This window comes from Phalacrocorax carbo, chromosome Z (assembly GCF_963921805.1).
Source record: "Phalacrocorax carbo chromosome Z, bPhaCar2.1, whole genome shotgun sequence".
Lineage (NCBI taxonomy): Eukaryota > Metazoa > Chordata > Aves > Suliformes > Phalacrocoracidae > Phalacrocorax > Phalacrocorax carbo.
Window position 1 is genome coordinate 31,264,384 of NC_087548.1, and position 20,503 is coordinate 31,284,886.

Here is a 20,503-nt window from a genome sequence, read left to right on the forward strand (position 1 = left end):
TAATTGATCGTGTTGTAGTTCTGTGTAATTTCTTCTGGGTAGCAGTGGTGGTAGTGCTAGGTTCTGCCTTGTTGAATGGACTGAATTGGGCTTATAACCTGCAAGGAGAGGGTCAGCTGTGAGAAGGTCTGTCTTATATTTTGCAATGTAATGACTGACTCATAAAAAAATCTTTGTTGTGTGGAAATGTCTGTTGTTCTTCATACAGCCAAACTGTAGGCCTCTTAAAGGAAGCTATGGCATGGTACACACAGTTGTGAACATTTGATAACTTGATTCCTTTTGTGGTAATATTGTGTGGTTGTAGGGGACTGATTAGTGACTATAATGTTTTGTTCTGAACAGAGAAACTTCATAGGCATCTCCCTGGTTTTGCAAGGAAATAGTATCCCAAGGTAGCTTATTACAAGTGAGGATATTTTATTTTTAATGAGTTACGCATTGTTCTAATTTGTTGCCTTTAATCAGAAGAGAGTAGTAGCTATTAAAACATAACAAAAGGGAATTTATAAGCAAAAGCTATTAAGTTGGTTTTGATCCTGACAGAATGATTAGGTAAGTAGGGGTAAATAAGTGAAAATGGTCTTGATGTAGTAGCATTTTATCTTTTGTGTGCATTCTGATAAGTAAAGACACCTGCTCATGAAAGAAGAAAGATGATCAGTTCTGTAAGCTTTGAATTCCCTGATTGGCAGCAGTAAGCACCACTCAGCTTTTTTTCTGACATGTCTTACAGATGGACCTCCTTTCTGCTTTGTTGCAAACCTTGGGAGGGTACTTTGTTTTTCTTGAATGTCTGTTTCTTAATTTGACTACAAGCCAGCATGTTTGCAGTGTTACAGTGTGGCTTTATATAAGCACTGTCATACCAGGTTACTCCACTTATGTTAGAAAGTACTTACTGCTAACTATGGATAGTGATGGACCCAGATGTGGAAGGTGGAACACTCTGTGATAAATTCTGTAAGCAGAGAGGCTAGTACAGGGAGTCCTCTTAGGCCTTGTAATGTACCATTGCATTGTCACTACCTTGTAATGTACCAAATCAGAATGCTTTTTAATAAGACGAATTTTTAAATGTATTGACTTTATTGTTATGGGACAAGTAATCATGGGCAGGTAACCTGATTTGGGTAGACCCAAAATAATTAAAGGGAGCAGGCTAAGCCCACCTAACTGTCAGCTACTGCTGAAAGTGGTGATCCTACTTGCTTCCTTGTGCTGGCACTGGGACTCATCTGTCCTTTCAGAAAGTCAGTTCAGTAAACTGAATCACTGGATTTTTATTCTTTTTTTTTAAATATGGGGTCACTTTTCTGCTGGCTTAACTACTCAAATAATGAGATCACTGTGTGATCAAACACATGAAAATGGTGCTGTTTGGAGTGGGGAATACCAAGAAATATGACTGATCTCATTGATAGCAACTTACCATAAGTTATGTAAAAATATGGCACCTGCATCACTGCCTTACTCTGACATTAGTAAACAAAACGTTCCCAATATTAGACATTGGTAGAAGTTCTCAGAATACAGAAGAATGTTTCAAGCCTTCATCAGTTTGTTCTACGAAGAACACAGAAATAAAAATATAGTAATACTTGGTTTTCCAGCCTGTAAAAGTCTGTAATTTGTTCTCAGGGCACTTCTAAGCCACTTGTGCTGCAGTTTTCTGGTTTGACATTGGCAGAACCCTCAAGTCGATTATAGCTTTTCAGTCCAAAGTAATTGTCAATTGTATGTCAATTGTCAATTTTATGTCAATTGTATGATTGCATACAGAGATAACCAGATAGGTCCTACATTATGTAACTTAAAAACCCAAAAGCCAAAAAATAGTCTTAGTAATCCTTTTAATACTTCTTTTGCTGCACTAACATGAATTTTGTAAGTGTGAATTTCAGTGCAGTCACATCTGTTTAGGGAGAGATTTTTGAGAGATTTTACAGGGGTGCCTACCTATCTTCCCTGCCTTTAGTAGTACTGTGCTTGACCCCACATGATACATTTGATGACACCAAGTCATTTGAACTACCATTGCCTCTGGTAGATGTTTCTCATGGCGTACCAGTTGCATTGTTCTGTGAGAAACATATAAACATCTAGAAATTGAGTCAGCTATGAGGATCCTTAGCCTTCTAGTGAGATGTTAGAAGGATGGTCAAACAAATGTGCAACATTAAGGATCATTTAAGCATTTTCTTCTGATTACAGCTTGCGTGCATGTATGTGTGTAATGATTGCCCGTAGATTTTATTATATTTTTTTGAGTGCCCCTAATGTCACATAGAAATTCTGTTTTTGTTTTTGTTTTGTTTTGTTTTTATTATTAGAGCTATTCTGCTAATTGAAAAGGAGACAGAAAATAGATGTCCACGCCTACAGATCCTGGCACCATGCCTCATCCTGGTCCTTCTCCTGGACCAGGACCTTCACCTGGACCGATTCTAGGACCTAGCCCAGGACCAGGTCCATCTCCTGGCTCAGTTCACAGCATGATGGGGCCAAGTCCTGGTCCGCCCAGTGTCCAGCATCCAATGCCGACAATGGGGCCTACTGATTATCCACAGGAAGGCATGCACCAAATGCATAAGGTAATAGTTTATTACAAGTAAACCTTTTTTTCCTAGAGTTTTCTGCACTGATGAAGAAAACTACTTGCACTTAATTTAGATGTGCATAACTGCTATTACACATCATGTATCACCTGCAAAACTGCAGCTACACTCCTACTTCTGTCTTTATTACTAAAGATGATGCGTATATCAAACAGTTTCCTTGTTCTGAGTAGACTACTTTGAACTATAGAGTTAGTAGTTTGCAAATCTTAATTTGTAAACTGTACTTTTCAGTAAGACAGACATTACTAGGGAAAAAATTTGAATTGTAGTGTTAAAACCTTATGGTAGACCATTCTAACCACCTTTTTTTTTTCCCTCACTACTTTTCTTGTCTGTTTGGATGTATCATGTGCTTTTCTGGGGTGGTTTTTAGTTTTGCATTATTTTTTTTTAATTAATATTTTTTAGCTCTTAGAGGGCTTGTGCTTACAAATTTGTTTACTCTTCCATGTTGATGGCAAACCTGATTTCCAAGTTATTTTATAAAGGCTCCATCTTACTAAGGAATTTAAAACTGTAGTGTAAAACATGTAAATAACTGGACTTCACTGGTGGTTGTCATACAGTTAAAATTACATGTGTGCTTAGACTAACATTAATGTAGTTTGCTTCGAGGAAATACTTGCTTGTGTGGAATTCCCTTTGTGAGAATGATCTCTTTATGTATTGTCATTTCTATTTAGTTGTGTACCAGAGCTTACAATAATCTCAATTTCTCTGACCTTCTCCTCTCAGAAAGATACAGTAACAGCTTACAGAGCCAAGATAATGAAAACATTTTGGTAACTATTGTGGATTCCACTTGAAATTGTTATATGAACATAGAAAGAAATTAAATCTACAATAAAAAATAGTTTTAAAGTATTGTGAACATATTTTAATATTCCTCATGAATTGGCAAATCCTTATGGTGCCATCTTCATGTATGGATCAGTTTCATTCATTAAAAGAGTTAAAACAGTGTCTAGTCAGTAGGGACATGACACTACCATCTTTTGTGTGAAGAACTGTGTCTTTAAAATTTCTAATAGCACAAAGACAGCTGAAGTGGAGGATCTAGCTGCCTGTTTGAACTGTTGTAATACCTGAGAGGTCAGTACATTCAGTAGCTAAAACTTCTGCATTTGAATCTTGAAGCATGTAATTTAGCTATTATCCATATTAGACATTTGTAATTGGCATTTCATTGCTGCAGAGTCAGTTACAGCCAAGCTTTCAGTACTCTGGTGCATGTCGCAAACTTCATAGGCAGACAGGGTTTTTACATATTTCAGTTCTCTCATTTCTTTCTGTTTTTAAGAGATTCTCTACCTGCAGAAGAAGACAGAGACACCAGGAATTATCCATTAGAATCGTTGATTGCTCCATACGTTATGTTTTTAACTGCTTGATCCTGTTTCAACTGTGTGTTAAGACATTTAATGCGATGTTAGCATTAGAAACCAACCAACAAACTCATCCCACAAAGTTCTTTCAGAGACTTCAGAAGAGTATCAGAAGTTCTGTGAGCCAGAGTAGAAATTAGAAATTCTCCTACTGAGGTGGCATTAAAATGTTTTGAAAAACACACCATGAATGTGAAGAGTTTGGATAGCTAATTCAAACACTATCAGTCAGTATAGTTATAGGAAAATTACTTTTCCTTTTCTGTACCTTGATTCTGATAACGGAACAAAGGCTGTAATTTCATAGGTCTTTATCTTAGTAGCAACAGCCTTGCTGTCCTCTTGGTTGCCAGTTCACAAGTTCCAGCATGCCTTCATGTGTGTGTGATTAAGTTAGAAAATGGGTCTGTTGAACTGATCCAGGTGAAAAAAATATTCTTCGTTAACTTTTCAGTCTAGATCAGTTTTCTGGTCTGTTTTCCTGTGCAACCCCACGAATAGTGAATTGTAACAACTGATGGAAGGGTCTATTTAAGAAATGCTGTGGAAGGGTGCCTCAAAATTATTTTGCAAATATTACTTGAGTGTTGTTCCATGTAATAAAACACTGGTCAGCCACCTGCAGTTTGGCCAAATAAACGTTTTCTTTCTGCTTAGTGTGAATTTCAAGTCCCAGTGTGATTCAGTAAAAGTGAGAGATTGCCCAAAATGTGTCCCAGTTACACAAGTGCTTGTGGAGTACAGATCCCATGTATGCAACGGGGTGTGCTTCTTACTTTTAAATTCACAAACTAAGTAGGGAAGCACCTTCGTTCTGTGTTAAAAGTTTGACTAGCTTATGAAGAATAATATAATGCATTAAAAGGATCAGAAGTATCCAACAATAGAGAAAACACTGATTGATACAAATCACAGACTCTCAGAATCACAGAATGGTAGGGGTTGGAAGGGACCACTGGAGATCATCTTGTCCAACCCCCCTGCTTGAGCAGGGACACCCAGAGCAGGGGCACAGGAAAGCATCCAGGTGGGTTTTGAATGTCTCCAGGGAAGGAGACTCCACAGCCTCCCTGGGCAGTCTGTTCCACGGCTCTGTCACCCGCACAGTAAAGGAATTTTTTCTCATACTGAGGTGAAACTTCCTGTGTTCCAATTTGTGTCCATTGCGTCTTGTGCGATATAGATAATAATAAATCATAATTCCTAAAGTATGTTTACTTAACAACTGTTAATATGAAAATTGAAAACTCTATATTCACTTAGTAACCAGAAGACCCTTCCACAGGAAAATTTGCTATTGATTTACATAAGGCAGTTTTGACAGAAGCAGTAAATTAGCTGTCTTTCTGCTATTTTCTTAAGTAATCTTTAGGCTGTTGATGAAATTGCCAGGGAAATACTGAACAGATCAAAATTTTACTGAAGTATGCCTTGGATGTAAGACAGCTACATTTAAGGAGAAAGAAGTCTGTCAGGCGGTGACACTGCTAGATGAACAAATGGTAATATGGAGAATTTCATGAGGTGAAAATACTTGGCAGCTGGGAAGATAATAAAGGAAAGCATTGTTACGTGACTGCCCTAATCTTACTTTTCCTTGGCATCCACATACAAGCACCCCTGGAGGCAGAACACAGGGCTGATTGGTTTTAGTTAGAACTGATACAGCCTTCTGTATGCTCTTGTGCACCAGCTGGGTGTCACGATCCACTGTTGGGTTGAACAGTTTGACAGAGGTTAAACCCCCTTGCTTTCCAGCCAACCTTAGATAATTCTGGGAGGTTGGGGGTGACTGGGCTTCACTTCTGATTGACTCCAATGTGTTATCGTGACTAGGTTCCTTTTACATTCTCGGAAACCGAATTAAGACTCAAGATGGAGTCAAGTGCCAAGTCACTTTATTTGGCCAGAAATAGATACAGGAGAGAAAAGTAAAGGAAGAGAGGAAAAAAAAAAAACCCCACAGGTGAAAAAGGGAATGGGAGGGAGAGAGTGGGACCGTTGTGATAGCTATCACCACGGATCTGCAGCAGTCTGCCCGGTCCAGGCGCGGGTGGAGTCCGGGCGTCTGATGAATCTTTGAAGCCGATGGAGGGGGAATGTTCCAGAATGTGCCCCATGTCTTCTCTGCTGGTTTTCCCTTTTATAACGTTGCTCTCTTGCATAGTCAGTAACTGTTCTGCATACCCCTGCCTCCCACTCGGTGGCAGGGCGCATGCCCAGTACTGTCACTAGAGGGTGCTTGAACGTTCCAGAGGGTCCGAGGCCCCCCACCATATGTTGCCAGTTGGCCTTGGGCCCGGGCGTATGCATGGAGGATGAGTACTCCGAGATAATGGAGTACACATTTGTGCTGCGTCAACCTTGGTGATTAAACTGTTCCATTCAGCTGCCGTAATGATCAGGCTTTAGTAGTGAGACTTGCCTGCCAACAATGTTGAGACAAGTTTCTAGTCCCTGACTCTAGGCCACATGATTTTCATAGAATAGAATCATAGAATCACAGGATGGTTTGGGTCAGAAGGGACCCTTAGGGGTTACCTAGTCCAACGCCGCTGCAGTGAGCAGGGACATCTTCAACTAGGTCAGGTTGCTCAAAGCCCTGTCCAACCTGACCTTGAATGTTTCCAGGGATGGGGCATCTACCACCTCTCTCCAGTGTTTCACCACCCTCATTGTAAAAGACTTCTTCCTTGTATCTAGTCTGAATCGACCATCTTTTAGCCTAAACCCATTACCCCTCATCCTATTGCAACAAGCCCTGCTAAAAAGTTTGTCCCCATTTTCCTTCTAAGCCCCCTTTAAGTATTGAAAGGCCTGCAATAAGGTCTCCCTGGAGCCTTCTCTTCTTGAGGCTGAACAACACCAACCCTCTCAGCCTCTTATCATTTTTGTGGCCCTTCTCTGCATGTGTCCAACATATTAACTGCTTAACTCTTAGTTATGACAGCAGTATATCTATTTAATTTGGATGGTTCTCACTTGAGGGATGGGAAGAATACTCTGACCTTTTGGTTTATTTTATCTTCTATTTGTAATGTGATGCATAATCACTACTTCTGTGAATTTGTAATGGTGTGTACTGTAAATGGTTACTGGCTGTGGAAAAATTATTATGATATTATGGGCAATATTACTGGTTTTGCTGAGTGAGAGAAAAAGTAAGCAACAGAAAAAATTATTTTCTTACAAAAAATATTTTTTTTCACTAAGTATATTATTTCTTCATTCAGATGTTCCATTAAAATGGTTTCCCATTTCGAATATTGTTGGCTAACAGATCTGTGCACATTAGATGTTCTGGCAATCTTAAAATTCTTTCATGGTCCTGGAAGTAATGCCTCTTTATTCAGTAGGCATGTTCCCTGCATTATTTTTGTTGTATGTGCTTACATTGGTGAAAAAAAGAAAAAAGTATTATTGTCTATCTTGAAAAATCAGCAGAGACATTGTGTAAAATGGTGTTTTAGTGATTTATAAGAGATTAACAGACTTATTGGCCAAGCCCTTACTGCAAGAACAAAGTCTGGTGGTCCATCAGTAATGATTTCAGTTATGCTGTGCAGTTATGTGACAGCACACTGATGTTTGATCTATGTAATTTTTGTTCATATAGACGATGCATGGTCTAGAAGAAATCTAGTTGGATATTCGATCTTGGTCTCTGTTTTCAAGGCTGGTGTTTTGTTTGATTTTTTTTTTTAAGAAGGGGGAAGGAAACAAAAAAAGGCACTATGATCTGACAGTTTACCTGGAAATAGGTCAAACTGTGATGCAATAGTGCCTGTGAGAAGACCTTAGTTACTAAATTCAGAGCAAAAGCAGTGTAGGCAAAATATTCCTTATGCGTTAGGCGTTATGTAAAGTCTGTAAGTCTGCCAAGTCTGTAGGTGTGGGCTTGCATACAGTTGAAGCTCATCCCTCGTTATGTTTTCTGGAAGCACTGTTTATATATCTGGCCTGTTCTGTGCTTGTTCTTACTTATGGGGACCAATGAAAATAGTAATGTGTAGTCAAAGTTGAGTATGTCTCAACTTCCTCTTTCCCTTCTGTTCTGTCATAATAAAAGCATAAAAAACCACGTATCCCAACATGCTAGTAGTACTTTATTGGTAGTATAGGTTACATTTCTCATGCCAACAATGTAATTGTGGAAGGTGTCTTTAATAATTTATATGGGAAGGAAGAATTTACAGAGATTGCATTGTGTGTAAGATCTTTTCTGTAATTTTTAACCTGTTATATAGGTTTAAAGTTATTGTCTAACTGTGTAACTACAGTGATTCAAAGAAGTTATGAAAAATAACTAATTTTCAGTTCTTGTAGTCCTCTGCTGAATTGTCTCCCCTATTTTATAGTTTTTTTCCACAGGCAGTAGAGGTGCTTTTAGATGGGAAATATTATTGGAAGTACAAGTCTCTCTGCATAAATTAGCAGTACTGTGATCATCCACAGAGCAGTGGAACAGGCTGCCCAGGGAGGCTGTGGAGTCTCCTTCCCTGGAGACATTCAAAACGTGCCTGGACGCGTTCCTGTACCCCCCGCTCTGGGTGTCCCTGCTCAAGCAGGGGGTTTGGAGAAGGTGATCTCCAGAGGTCCCTTCCAACCCCTACCATTCTGTGATTCTATGATTCAAACTAATTTTGTTTCAAAGAAGTTTGTCGTCTTCATCTTCTGTGGCTTTGCTAGTAAAAAACTGGTTAATGAGTTCTACCTTTCCTATTCGGTTTCTGATTAATTTCACTTCCATTTTTTTGCAGCATAATTCCTGCAAACACACAGAAGCAAACCCCTTTCTTGCTATATTTAGGCTTCCTTCTATTACACTTGAAGCATTTCAGTTCACCACAGGTTTTGGTTTTCTTTTTAAATCCTTAGAAACATTTATTATTTTGATCAGTTCTTTCCATAGAAGTATTCTTTCAGGTGGTGTTTTCTTGTATGGGCATGTCTTCACCTTTCTGTTCCTGTTTGGGTATTTGTTTTTTTTTTTTAATTCTGTTTTTGAAAGGCCACGTGTTTGTTTTCCTCTTCACTGTTCCTCTTTGTTAATCCCAGCTCCTTTCCCCACCTTCTATATGCAGGTACTTCTAATGCCCTGGGTATGCATGCTGTATCCCACCTTAGTCCCATCAGAGCTGCTTGCATTCACAGAGGTTTCATGGTTGCCACGCATTAGTGCAGTGACACCCATCCCTGCAGTCACATACCAGATGGGTACACCTAGAGTCCTCTGTTCTGGAAATCAGATCCAATTTCCTGCAGTCTTCTCCTTCTCTTGGTGGCCTAAAGATTTAGTCCTCAACACATACCATGATAAAATAGGAATGGATCTGGCTTTGCAGGTATATTGGTTTCTGTAGTATTCAGCTCCTGCAGCCAGATTGTGAACTGAGCGTTCTGTTCCACGTTGGTTATCTGCAAGTAGGGGTGAAGGAAGAGGGAGGGATCTCCATGCCTCAGAAAGGGTGTTGGGATTTACTTGGTTAGCACAGTGGAACTATTTTTAATGTGTCAGTCAACTATCTCTACATTTCTATTTCCTATTCCAAGTCCTTGTAATCAAAAATATAATCTCAAGTAATGGGTGTTTTTCTGTTACAAGTTCTTTTCAGGAATGTTTTTATACTTCCTGACAACTAAACAATTCAATGAAACATAGAAGATCTATTTTACTTCTCCTTTCTGTATCTTTTCTCCTTTTAGTCTATAGTTTCTGAATAGGAAAAATGACAGTGAAATCCCTCAAAAATGCTGATAAACAACAACAACAAAAAAAACCCCAACCCCATGTGTTTAAAGATACTTTCAATCAAATCTGATTATTGCAATGGAAAGTGGAAAATTTATATGAAGGGTTTACAAATTAAAATTTAGAATTATTTTTTCCTCTATGGAAAGGATCACCTATGTTTAGTTCTGTTTAAATTGATTAATGTGCAACAAATTGCTTGAAAAAAAAAGAAATGTGACAGTTGTCTTTTTTTTTCTGTGACTTGATGTAGCTTCTTGTACACTCTTTTTGCTAGTTGCCTGTTGTTTCCAGTGGAGTAAGTTTTCTTAACTTTTTTTTAAAAAAGAATTCTTAATAAATAGGTGTGCATTTAGATAGACTGTAAGGGCTCCATTCACAGTAGGGTTTGCAAGAACAGTGTTAGTGTGCATGCACGCACGTTTTACAGAGGGGGGCAGAGCTGCATGTTTTTGTAGAGATGTAGAGATGTTTTGGAAGAAATGCCAGCCTGTTCCTTCCTAATATAAAGCCTTGCAGAGCTCTAAGTTAAAAGTTAATGAGAAGTTAATAATCTCTTCCCTAGTTAGGGACCTGATGTAATTTTTCCTTTCAGGTAAAACTTTTTAGCTTTCTTAAGACATCTTCCTTCTGATGTTACTTTTCCCCTATTATCACATTCAGAGTCCTTCAGTTTCTATTATGGAGCCTTTTCCAATGCCCTGCATGCCTTCAGCATGTTTTTCTGACCCCAAGCTGTCTTCTCTTTCTTCACTCTGAAGAAGGCACTTGGCCCTGTTTTGCATTTCAAGTACCACGGGAACTGTAGTTTTTGAGGAGCGAATGAAGTGACAGGAGCTGTAGGGAGCACAAGTATTTGAGTCTTCAGTTTCTTGACTGCCTATCCCTGTTTTTACCTGCAAAGAAGAGGTTACCTCCTGCACTGTCATCTTTGTTTTTGAAGAGAAACAGTGTTTAGGGCATTCCAGTAGAGCAGTGACTGAAAGGGCAAAGTTTGGGCTAAAAATAACTCTAGCCAAGCCACAGGCTGTACTTTCATAAGTTGGTGTGTGTTACACTGCTTTGTAATATGAGGCCAATACAGTTCCTCTGTTTGCATTTGGAAAGTTTGCCTCCCTGGCATTGCCAAACAGTTCATAAGGAGAAAAAAAAAAAGAAAAGGCAAAAAGGAAACAGAGGGAACGAGCAGCCTTATGGTGCTGTGTGCTTCCCCAAATGTCTGATTCCGCGGGTAAAGGTTCCCATTACTTTTCTTTTGAGTGACTGCTAAGAGAAGTTTGTACTCTTTATGTATTTGTTCAGATTTTGAGTTAAAGTCCTTTCAATTTTTGTAGTGTATTTATATATATGTCTATATAAAAACTTATTTTGTTTTCACAGTCTATTGATGGCTTGCACGAAAAAGGAATGGTTGAAGACGTTCATTGTGGCTCCATGAAGAGTATGCGACCTCCTCACCCTGGAATGGGCCCACCTCAGAGTCCAATGGACCAGCATAGCCAAGGTTTATACATACTGTGCATGCTGTATGATTTTGGGGCCCCTTTGTTCCACAAAGAATCAGTAGTTCCATGTAACAGATTTCCATTTATTTCCTTCCAGCTTTGTTTGGAAAGGCTGAACTGCTATCACAGGGCAAGGTGAATAACTGAATCCCTTTCTTTCTGGACTGTCCATCAGTCATGTGTTGGAAAAAAGCTAAGGTTCAAGTCTGCAGCAGGGGCAAGTAATTGGACAAAATCTATTAGAGATTATACATCTCTAAAAAAACCCCACCTACTTTCTTCCTATCTTATGTGGCTATTCTAATGTAAATGCATTAGAATATGATCTATTTTAATCCTGTGGTGAAGGAATGATAAGAGAGAAGAACCCAAGCAACCTGGAGAAACTTTCTTTAATATCTATAATGTTTGGTCAAGGGCTGATCAAAGTTCTTTCCAAAATTTGTAATGCCAGAAAATAGAAACTCTTTTTACCACATTGCTACATGCCTTCTTTGTGTCCTTTAGTTTGCAGCATAAGAGGACATGTGTTCTATAAGCAGCTCAGTATGTTGGAGATTTAAGTGGTAACACCTGCTAGTATTAATTAGTTCAGCAGATAACACTTTGTATATTGCATAATTAATTATAGTGCATCAACACTTGAAGAACCCCAACTGAAATTAGGGTCCTGTTTTGACACTGTACAAATCTATTAAGAGATGGTCCCTGTTTGATATATTTGCATGTTTATTACATAGGATAAGTGAAAAGCTCGAGTGAGAAAACAGGTACAGATCAGCAAAATTACTCAGCCTGAACTGCTTTGTGACTTTTCAGTGAGCTATGACTGAAACCCTCGTCTGTAATTTGTCAGCTGAATCCCTGTCTGGGACCTTGAATATTAGAAAATACTGTTTTTCCATTAGACCTTTTAATATTAGTTAAGTAAAATAGAACTGACTTTGCAGGGACAAATCCTCCATCAGTTAAAACTCTTCCACTGATTTCAGTGAGGTGCAAGCGTGATCGTCCAAGAGCAAAATTTTACCTGACTTTGCAATCAGAGCCACTGTTTTCCTTGTAATGAACTTGTTCCTCAAAATTGACAGAGTGCTTAGTCTGAAGATGAAGATGGGTCCAATTCAAGCATAATGTGATCAAAATACAAAAGCGTGAGTTGCAAATGCTTCTAATGCAAGTAGCTCTGAGGTTTTTTCCCTTCTTTTCTGTGCTGGCTGAGATCAGACTTCCAGGCTGTGTTGCTCTGCAAAAAGATGATTGTGTTAATAGCAGCTGTGGTAGGCTAAAGACTACAGATCCCTGCTCTCTTTGGTGTATGTTGGCAACTCGTGCAAGGTAAACAGGGAATACTGGAGTTCTAATGTAAGCAGGCTTTTTAAAGAAATAATTAAAAAACCCCCCACATGTTATAATCTTTTAAATACTCTACTTGAAATTATCGAGGAGTGTTTTAGCTTTCTTTGCCTCTGTGTATAATTTTTTTATTCTTACAGAATTATCTTCTCACAAAAAATGGTGAAGGCACTTGAGGCTATTCTGATACATGTTGGGGAAAGTCCCATCTGCTAACCTTGTACTTTCTCGCCATTAGTGTACACATCCAAGGTAGAAGGCCAGGTTTCTTAGGAGCCTTTCCACCTATTGGATACTTTCATTCTGATTTACCACAGGATTAGGGTCCTGTAAGACAGTTACGTTTCTACAAATTTTGTGGAAAGAGGTGATGTGGTAAAAGAGAGAGAGCTTACCCATGTCTACACTCATGGGGAGAGGACAGTATGAGTTCTCTGAGAATCCATGGAAAGATGCATGGTAAATCTTCCAATTTTGACAAAATCTTTAGTTGTTTGGTACATTGTTAGAAACCAAGACTTATTATAACGTTTACTTCCTTGTAGATTCTTGGACATCTGATAGTTGAGCTTACATTGCAGTTCTGTACAATTTTTAACAATATGCATGTCAAATAGAAATTGCACCTCATTAGTTCTAGATCTATTTTTTTAATGGCTTATTGTTTGTAGGCCTCAAATTGAAGTAGATAAATGTATGTGCTAATTAATGTTATTATTTTCAGTCATTTGGTGGAAAGTAGCTGAAGAAGTTCAAAGCCCCAGGGGATGGATTAACCTAAAGGTCTGCCATTAGTTTGAAAGCATAAGAAGAATGGCCATGTATCAGTCAAATATTGTTTAATCTAGCATTGGTTCTGGGTAAAATCAAAGAATGTTGACTTTTAATGTCATATGACCTTGCCTATAATTCAGGCCATTGAGAATAGTTTTAAGGAAAAAGCATAGTGTGATTTGGGTAAGAAGGGACCCTTAGAGGTTACCTAGTCCAACGCCGCTGCAGTGAGCAGGGACATCTTCAACTAGGTCAGGTTGCTCAGAGCCCTGTCCAACCTGACCTTGAATGTTTCCAGGGATGGGGCATCTACCACCTCTCTCCAGTGTTTCACCACCCTCATTGTAAAAGACTTCTTCCTTGTATCTAGTCTGAATCGACCATCTTTTAGCCTAAACCCATTACCCCTCATCCTATTGCAACAAGCCCTGCTAAAAAGTTTGTCCCCATTTTCCTTCTAAGCCCCCTTTAAGTATTGAAAGGCCTGCAATAAGGTCTCCCTGGAGCCTTCTCTTCTTGAGGCTGAACACTAACGCTCTCAGCCTTTTTTCATAGAAGTGTTCCATTCCTCTGACCATTTTTGTGGCCCTCTGCTGGACTTGCTCCAACAGGTCCATGTCTTTCCTCCGCTGAGGGCCCCCAGAGCTGGATGCAGTATTCCAGGTAGGGTCTCACCAGAGCTGAGTAGAGGGGCAGAATCACCTCTGTTGACCTGCCGGCTGTGCTTCTTTTGATGCAGCCCAGGGTACGGTTGGCTTTCTGGGATGCGAGTGCACATTGTTGGCTCATGTCCAGGTTTTCACCCACCAATACCCCCAAGTCCTTCTTTGCAGGGCTGCTCTTAGTCCGTTCTCAATCCCCCAGCCTGTATTGATATCCATGGTTGCCGTTACTCAGGTGCAGGACCTTGCCCTTTGCCTTGTTGAACCTTGTCACATTTACATGGGCCCACCTCTCCAGCTTGTCCAGGTCTCTCTGGATGGCATAAAGTCAGCCTTGTCAAACAAATTCACTATTCCTTTTGTGGAGATCACAAGCTAAATTGATTTATTAAGGTGTAGACAGGTGTGGTACAATACTTAGTGCAGTTCAGTATTTGTAGAGTCATCAGGAAAATGGATCCTGGCCCCTGTGTGGGATTTCTCTGTGCATCATTAAAGCCAGTAGTAGTAATGATAGACACAAGTTTGCCCACCTGATAGAGTTATAAAAAGTGCTTAGCTTGTTGGTCTATGTCATTCCGATATAGCAGGATGATAACACTAAGTGAAATCAATATAACCTATATTAAATATATTAAGCTAGTTAAATGACAAATTATAAAACTAACTATAAATAGAAGCTGACCATCCAATTGTGAATTTTTCTAGTTAGTCTTGTAGGACTCAATTTTGGTTCGGTGCTGTTCAATGTATTTGTCAGTGGTCTGGAAAAAAGTGTAAAATCAGCACTGTTAGGATTTGCAGATAGCACAGAGGCTTAGCAGTAAATAACGAGCAAGATGTTTACAAAGACTGATCAGGATTCTTGGTAGAATGCCCCCTCTAGCGTGGACTTTAGCACAGCCAACAGCATTCTATGTCTAGGAGCAAAGCCTTTTATTGTGTAGGTGGTATGAGACTGTATCATACAAAGCAGAAAGGCTGAAAAGAGTTGGTTATTCTGGCACACTTAAATGTGTATTGCCATATACTGTGTTTGAAACCATGAGATGGAATGTATTACCTCCATACAGGAGCAGGGGCATATTAATTGAGGAGTTGTATCACCTTTTCTAATGAATTAGCTGAAGGCTGTATTGCATTCCATTCTAGTATCTGCAGTTCAGAAAGATGTTGAGAAATGTTTAAGGTAGCATCAAATGTTTGAAGCATCTTTTGTATGAGAAGAGGCTGAGTGAGCTGAAACTGCATAGCCTGAAAAAAAGAAGGCTTGGAAATACCTGATGGGACAGAGTGACAAAGAGGGAGCCAGACTTTTTGTAGTGAAACTCAGTGACAGAAGAGGAGACAACTGGCACAAGCTGAAGCACATGAAATTCCATTGGAACACCGGAAAACATGCTTATACTGTAAATGTGGCTTTGTAAACAGTACAGTAGGTTGCCCAGAGGGGTTGTCTAGTTGCTATCCATGGAGATAGTCAAAACCCGACTGGACGTGTTGCTGGGCAGCCAGCTGTAGCTGACCCTGTTTGAGTTGAGGGTTGTGAAGTTCCTTCGATCCTTAATTCTATGATTCTGTGAAATTGTGCCTTATTTAGAAGGCAAAGGAATTATTTGAAACTTGAAAGACTTGGGTTTTTGCCTGGAGAATGTTAAAATCCGTTTTTGTGCTCTCAGAGAGTGACTTGATCAGTCTTCACATTCCCAGGTGTTAGAATAGCTTGTAATAGATGGATCCTTTTTAAAAGAAAAGAAAAAAAAGGTGCAGTGAATTTTGGTACCTGCAAATTTAAATTAGGTGAATTCAGACTGTATTAAATATTTGCATCTTACTTAACGAAGATATCCTTGTCCCAAAGGTTTACCCAAGTATTTGTGGTAGGTTTTGTCACGTGAAATTTAAGTCAACACTGGCTGTCTTTCTCATCTGTTCCACAGACTGAAGGGGGAAGATGATTTAGAGGGTAAGAGGAGTCTTTGGTCTAAGATGTTAGGTACACTGTTGTAGCTGTAATGGTCCCTTATTGCCAGAAATCTGTGAAGCTGTAAACAGGCTCCAAGATTCTGAGAAGAATTGGTAAGCTAGAGGAGGAAACAATGTTTTTAATTCTTTGAGAATGGGGAGATGGATAGTCTTCATAAAATGCTGCTGTTCTTGAGAGCTCTGAGTGGAACAGTTGTGATAAATGCATAGGCAGTAGTCCTTCTGTATGCAGTTTACAGTTGGAACTGATGACAAAATGACATCTCATTTAAATGTTCCAATAGCAGTCTTTTTAGTAACTTTTTAAAGGGAAGAAGGCCTTGCAAAAGAGTCTCTCGAAGTACAAAAGCAGGAATTTTTATAAAATACATGCTTATGAATGTGGGTGATAAATTAGAAATAAATTGGCTAACTGCGGGTGCAGTTGTAGATATAATCTATATAAATCAAACGTACAGTTGTGAGTGAACAATCTTGAAATAAAGACCACTGAATTTACAGGGAACAAATCGATACAGAATTATGGAAGTAATGATTGTTACAGTCCATATTAAGAAATAATTAACTGACCCATTTTGACGTGAGATGACTTACTTTTGATGAGCAAATCAGAAACAGTTGCAAGCTAAATCTGCAAAAACTTTCATTTTTCTTGTAAATGCCAATCGGCTGCTTGAATGGCCTGCATTTTTTTAACTAACAATAATTACTAAAATAAGGTATGCAACTTTAATACTTAGATTCTGAATTTTTTTTTTATTGGTGGGATGCTAGTCATGCAGAAAGAATCTGTTACTAGCTCAGACAGATTGTCACATTTTTATTGCAGTCATACTGCAATGGTTTGCAATGGTACTGCAATACTAAAATGGTTTTCAGAAGGTTGACATGAATTTATGGGGAAAAATATTCTGAATTGGTATCTTTCTCCTCAACAGTTACTCCTTTCCACTCTTGCTGCCAAATTGGAGAAAGGGTAACATTACTGACTATGTCTGGTGACCAGTTTTCTTTTCTTGAACTTATGCACAATGATGTCCCTGTTTAGTCTTAATATCCTTGTTTTCATGCTTATAGGTTAAATGAAAGGAAGATCCATTGCTCTAATTTCTTTTTACCTGTTTCAATAGTAATCTTACTACACTTAACTGAATTTGAATTGTATTAGAAACTGCCTTTGACTTTGTAAGATTTATAGGGAGAAATCGCAAAGACAAGCCAAATATTTATATAAAATAAAATATCATTATTAGAATACATAAAAAGATATAAATGGACTGAAACAAACAATTTCTGTGGTTTTCTGGAATTTGGAACAAATTAAATGCAGTTACTGTGATACAGCAGCGAAATACAGACTAGTCTGAAGAGTTCAGGTGTCTTTGTGTGCTGCTTGTAAGTGGAAACATAAGTTCTGCAGGGATTTAAGGTTCTGGGCCTTGATCTGTATATATTTTTAATTATAATTCAGTATTTATTGAACTTCATATAAAGATACACAAATTAAGCTTAACTTACAGAATTCACTAAGTTACTGCTTCTTCACAAACAACGTTCATTATCCCTACTGTTCTTAAATTGGCTGTACTTCCTTTTCTGATTTTTTTTCAGCCTCTTAAAGATGAGAAAAGATCTGGCACCTTATCCATCTGGCTGCCAGCATAAGATCTCTCAACAGTTCATTTCTATGGTCCTAGTTTTAAATGGCTTGCACACATGTGGTCTCTCTTTCTCTTTGTTGAGAGTTTCACAAGAATTGGTGTTAACTCTGGCCACACTACCAACAGGGAAATGTATTTTGCTTACCTTGAGAAAGTGTGTAGCCTTGGTCCAACATGAAGTATTTTCCACAATGTTTCAAGACATTATGCTTTCCTACTGTGTATTGTGGGCTTGTACCTGATTCTTCTTTTTTTTTTTTTTCAAAATGAATTTCAGCTGCTGGTGATTGAAGTGGTAGTTAATATAAATGTTTTACATCTACATCTTCCTAATCCAAAAATCCTCTTATGGTCACATTTTTGAGTGAAAATGTACCCTTCCTGTCAATTTTAGCAGAAAGATTTGACGTTTATGGTCCTCAGATACTTTCATCATTTCAGTCTTAATTTTTAGTGGCAAGTCAAGACCTCTGTTGAATATTCCAGTGTTTGGACTGGTAAAACCTTGACTCTTTCTAATATTCGTTACCAGGGTTTAGAATTCATGTGTGTTCTCCTCTGTTTAACAATAGATTAAAAGTGGAGGAAAAAGGTCTCCTAATTTTTAGCTGTCTTGTTCTTCAGCTTTAAAACAGATGAGGAAGCTGTGCTTTGCTTCTGTTAACTAAAGTGAAATTAAAAGCAATTAAAGCAGAAACTCTTTATGCAGTCTGCCCTGCAAAAATATTTGTGTTTGGTAAAGTGTTAGAACTAGGTTTTCTTCCAGTGTCAATACTGTAAAGAATATATATTGTTTACAACATGTTGTGATGATATATTTCTGTCAAACAAATTGATACCAAAGTGGGATGCAAAGAGTGTTACTAATTATGCATTCAGTTAAGAAAGCAGTGCTTTGTAACTGCTGAAAACTTGAGAAGGGTTTCAGACGTAGCCTTCTCTACGACCCATTGAAGGATTATGGAGAAGACAGAATGAGGCTCTCCTCAGAGGTACATAGCAAAAGCACAAAAAATAATGGTCACAAGTTATGTAAGTGGCATTCTGATGGGACTTAAGGGAAAGAATATTCACGATGGGAGCGATTAAGAATCACCATTACTGGAGATTCTCAGAACTCACCTGGATAAGATCTGTAGAGACTCCATAAAGCTTTGGAGTTACCACAATTTTAAATGGTGCATTGGGCTGTTTGGCCTCCTTTTCCTGGTGGTGGGTGTTTTCTATTCCATATATTTTTCAGAACTAAAGGTTCCTGGTCCTTTGCAAGCACTTAGAACTCTTCTGAGTGTTCTGCAACCTTATCATTCAGTGCTTTTGCCATCTTCCATTGCAAAGGTTAAATTAAACAGAATGATTTATGCAGAATAGAAAACAAAATTTTCTGTGGAAGTTCTAGAGGAAGGGGTACCTGGCAGTTCAGCAAGTAACAAGTAATGAGCTAGTTATTTAAAAACCTGCTGAATACTTATTGTGGAAATTCATGTGTGCCACAGAAGAATGCTTCTGAAGTGCTTCAAAAGAAATGAAAGCATGTTTGCAAAGTTCAGAAGGGTGTCTGTCTTTGCCTGTGTATTAAACATTCCTATGGACAGTATCTTTAATATCTTTTTCTTTTATGACAAGTTAAACTTGTTGGTTAAGCTTAATCTTCGTGAACCTTGATGCGTCCTTACTCAGAGCCCATGTGTGCGTGCCCACCTGTATTACAGTATGTGTAATAAGATAGGAAAAAATGCAAGTGGTATAGGGACTTTATTAGGACAGGCTGTGACTGTGTGTATTGTCACACTGCTAAATCTTTTGAAAGTATTCAAACTGAAAAAGGGAAATTTCCATATAGCATAACAAAATTTAGGTTCCGTAAATACCACATTTTAGAGCCTTTACAAGAAATTTGGAAGGCTTTTGTTCTTTCCTGAGATGTTTTATTGGAATTTTGTTTTAATTCATACTCTCATGAAGCCTAGTTTCCTGTTGCCAAGAATCCTAATGCATAGGGCTTTGAAGGAGAGAGAAAGCATAGGTAATATATGTCTAGAAAGCTCAAAAAACGTCTGCTTGCAAAAACTCCTCTCTGCAAACATAGGCACAGACTTGCAGCTGGAACTGTCAGGACTGAAAACAAGTGCTCAATGTCTTACACCACAGTTTTAGTTTTTATGGTACAGATGGATTTCAAGATCCTGAATCAGAAATCTATCACTGATTAAAGAATATATAACTTGAACCATAAAACTTGAGCAGGGAAAGCAGCTTATCTTTGAAAGCCAGTTTGGAAAGCAATGTAATTCTAAGTAGGTGCTATTTAAAGTAAATGTTGATATTTTGAAGTGTTAATAGTAATGCATAAACATTGCATTAAATCCCATTTTATAGTATAAAACAATAATGCAGCTGAATATTTTGGTTTTTGTTGTGGCATGCTGGTTGTTCTTTTAAAGCAGTGTGCTCAGCAAGAGGGATTTGTAGCTTCACCTCTTAAAAAATTGAGGCAAAAGTAAGTTAGTGGAAGGAGATGAATAAGTTAAGTGAACTTACGGATATTTATCATAGCTTTTATCGCTGCCAATGGATGTATAAACAGTTTTTATATACAGTAATTTTAACTTTTAAAGGTCTCTTTCAACCTTTTCCTTGAACTCCGCACCTCACTTCCCTGTTTTTCTCTTGAACTGCTTAATTTTCCATATTCTCACTAGGGTGTTCTTCCTTTCTTCATCTACTTCAGTTACAAGATTGAACTCAGTCTGTTTCTGTCTTGTCTTACCTGGTCTTTTCTTTCCTTAGTGTACCTCTAC

The 20,503-nt window shown here is 38.4% G+C and overlaps 1 protein-coding gene across 3 annotated transcripts in view; it reads left to right on the forward strand.

Moving 5' to 3' along the window:
- Positions 1-20,503, forward strand: part of SMARCA2 (SWI/SNF related, matrix associated, actin dependent regulator of chromatin, subfamily a, member 2) — a 114,785-nt gene that overhangs the window by 7,756 nt on the left and 86,526 nt on the right. For 2 of the 3 annotated variants that reach the window (XM_064439135.1, XM_064439136.1), the window contains exons 2-3: positions 2,334-2,594; positions 11,139-11,262. In XM_064439135.1, coding sequence (XP_064295205.1) covers positions 2,370-2,594; positions 11,139-11,262 — 349 coding nt within the window. In that variant the 5' untranslated portion in view covers positions 2,334-2,369. Of the gene's footprint in view, positions 1-2,333; positions 2,595-10,909; positions 10,990-11,138; positions 11,263-20,503 lie in introns of those variants that run through there. The other variant, XM_064439137.1, reaches the window with a different exon arrangement.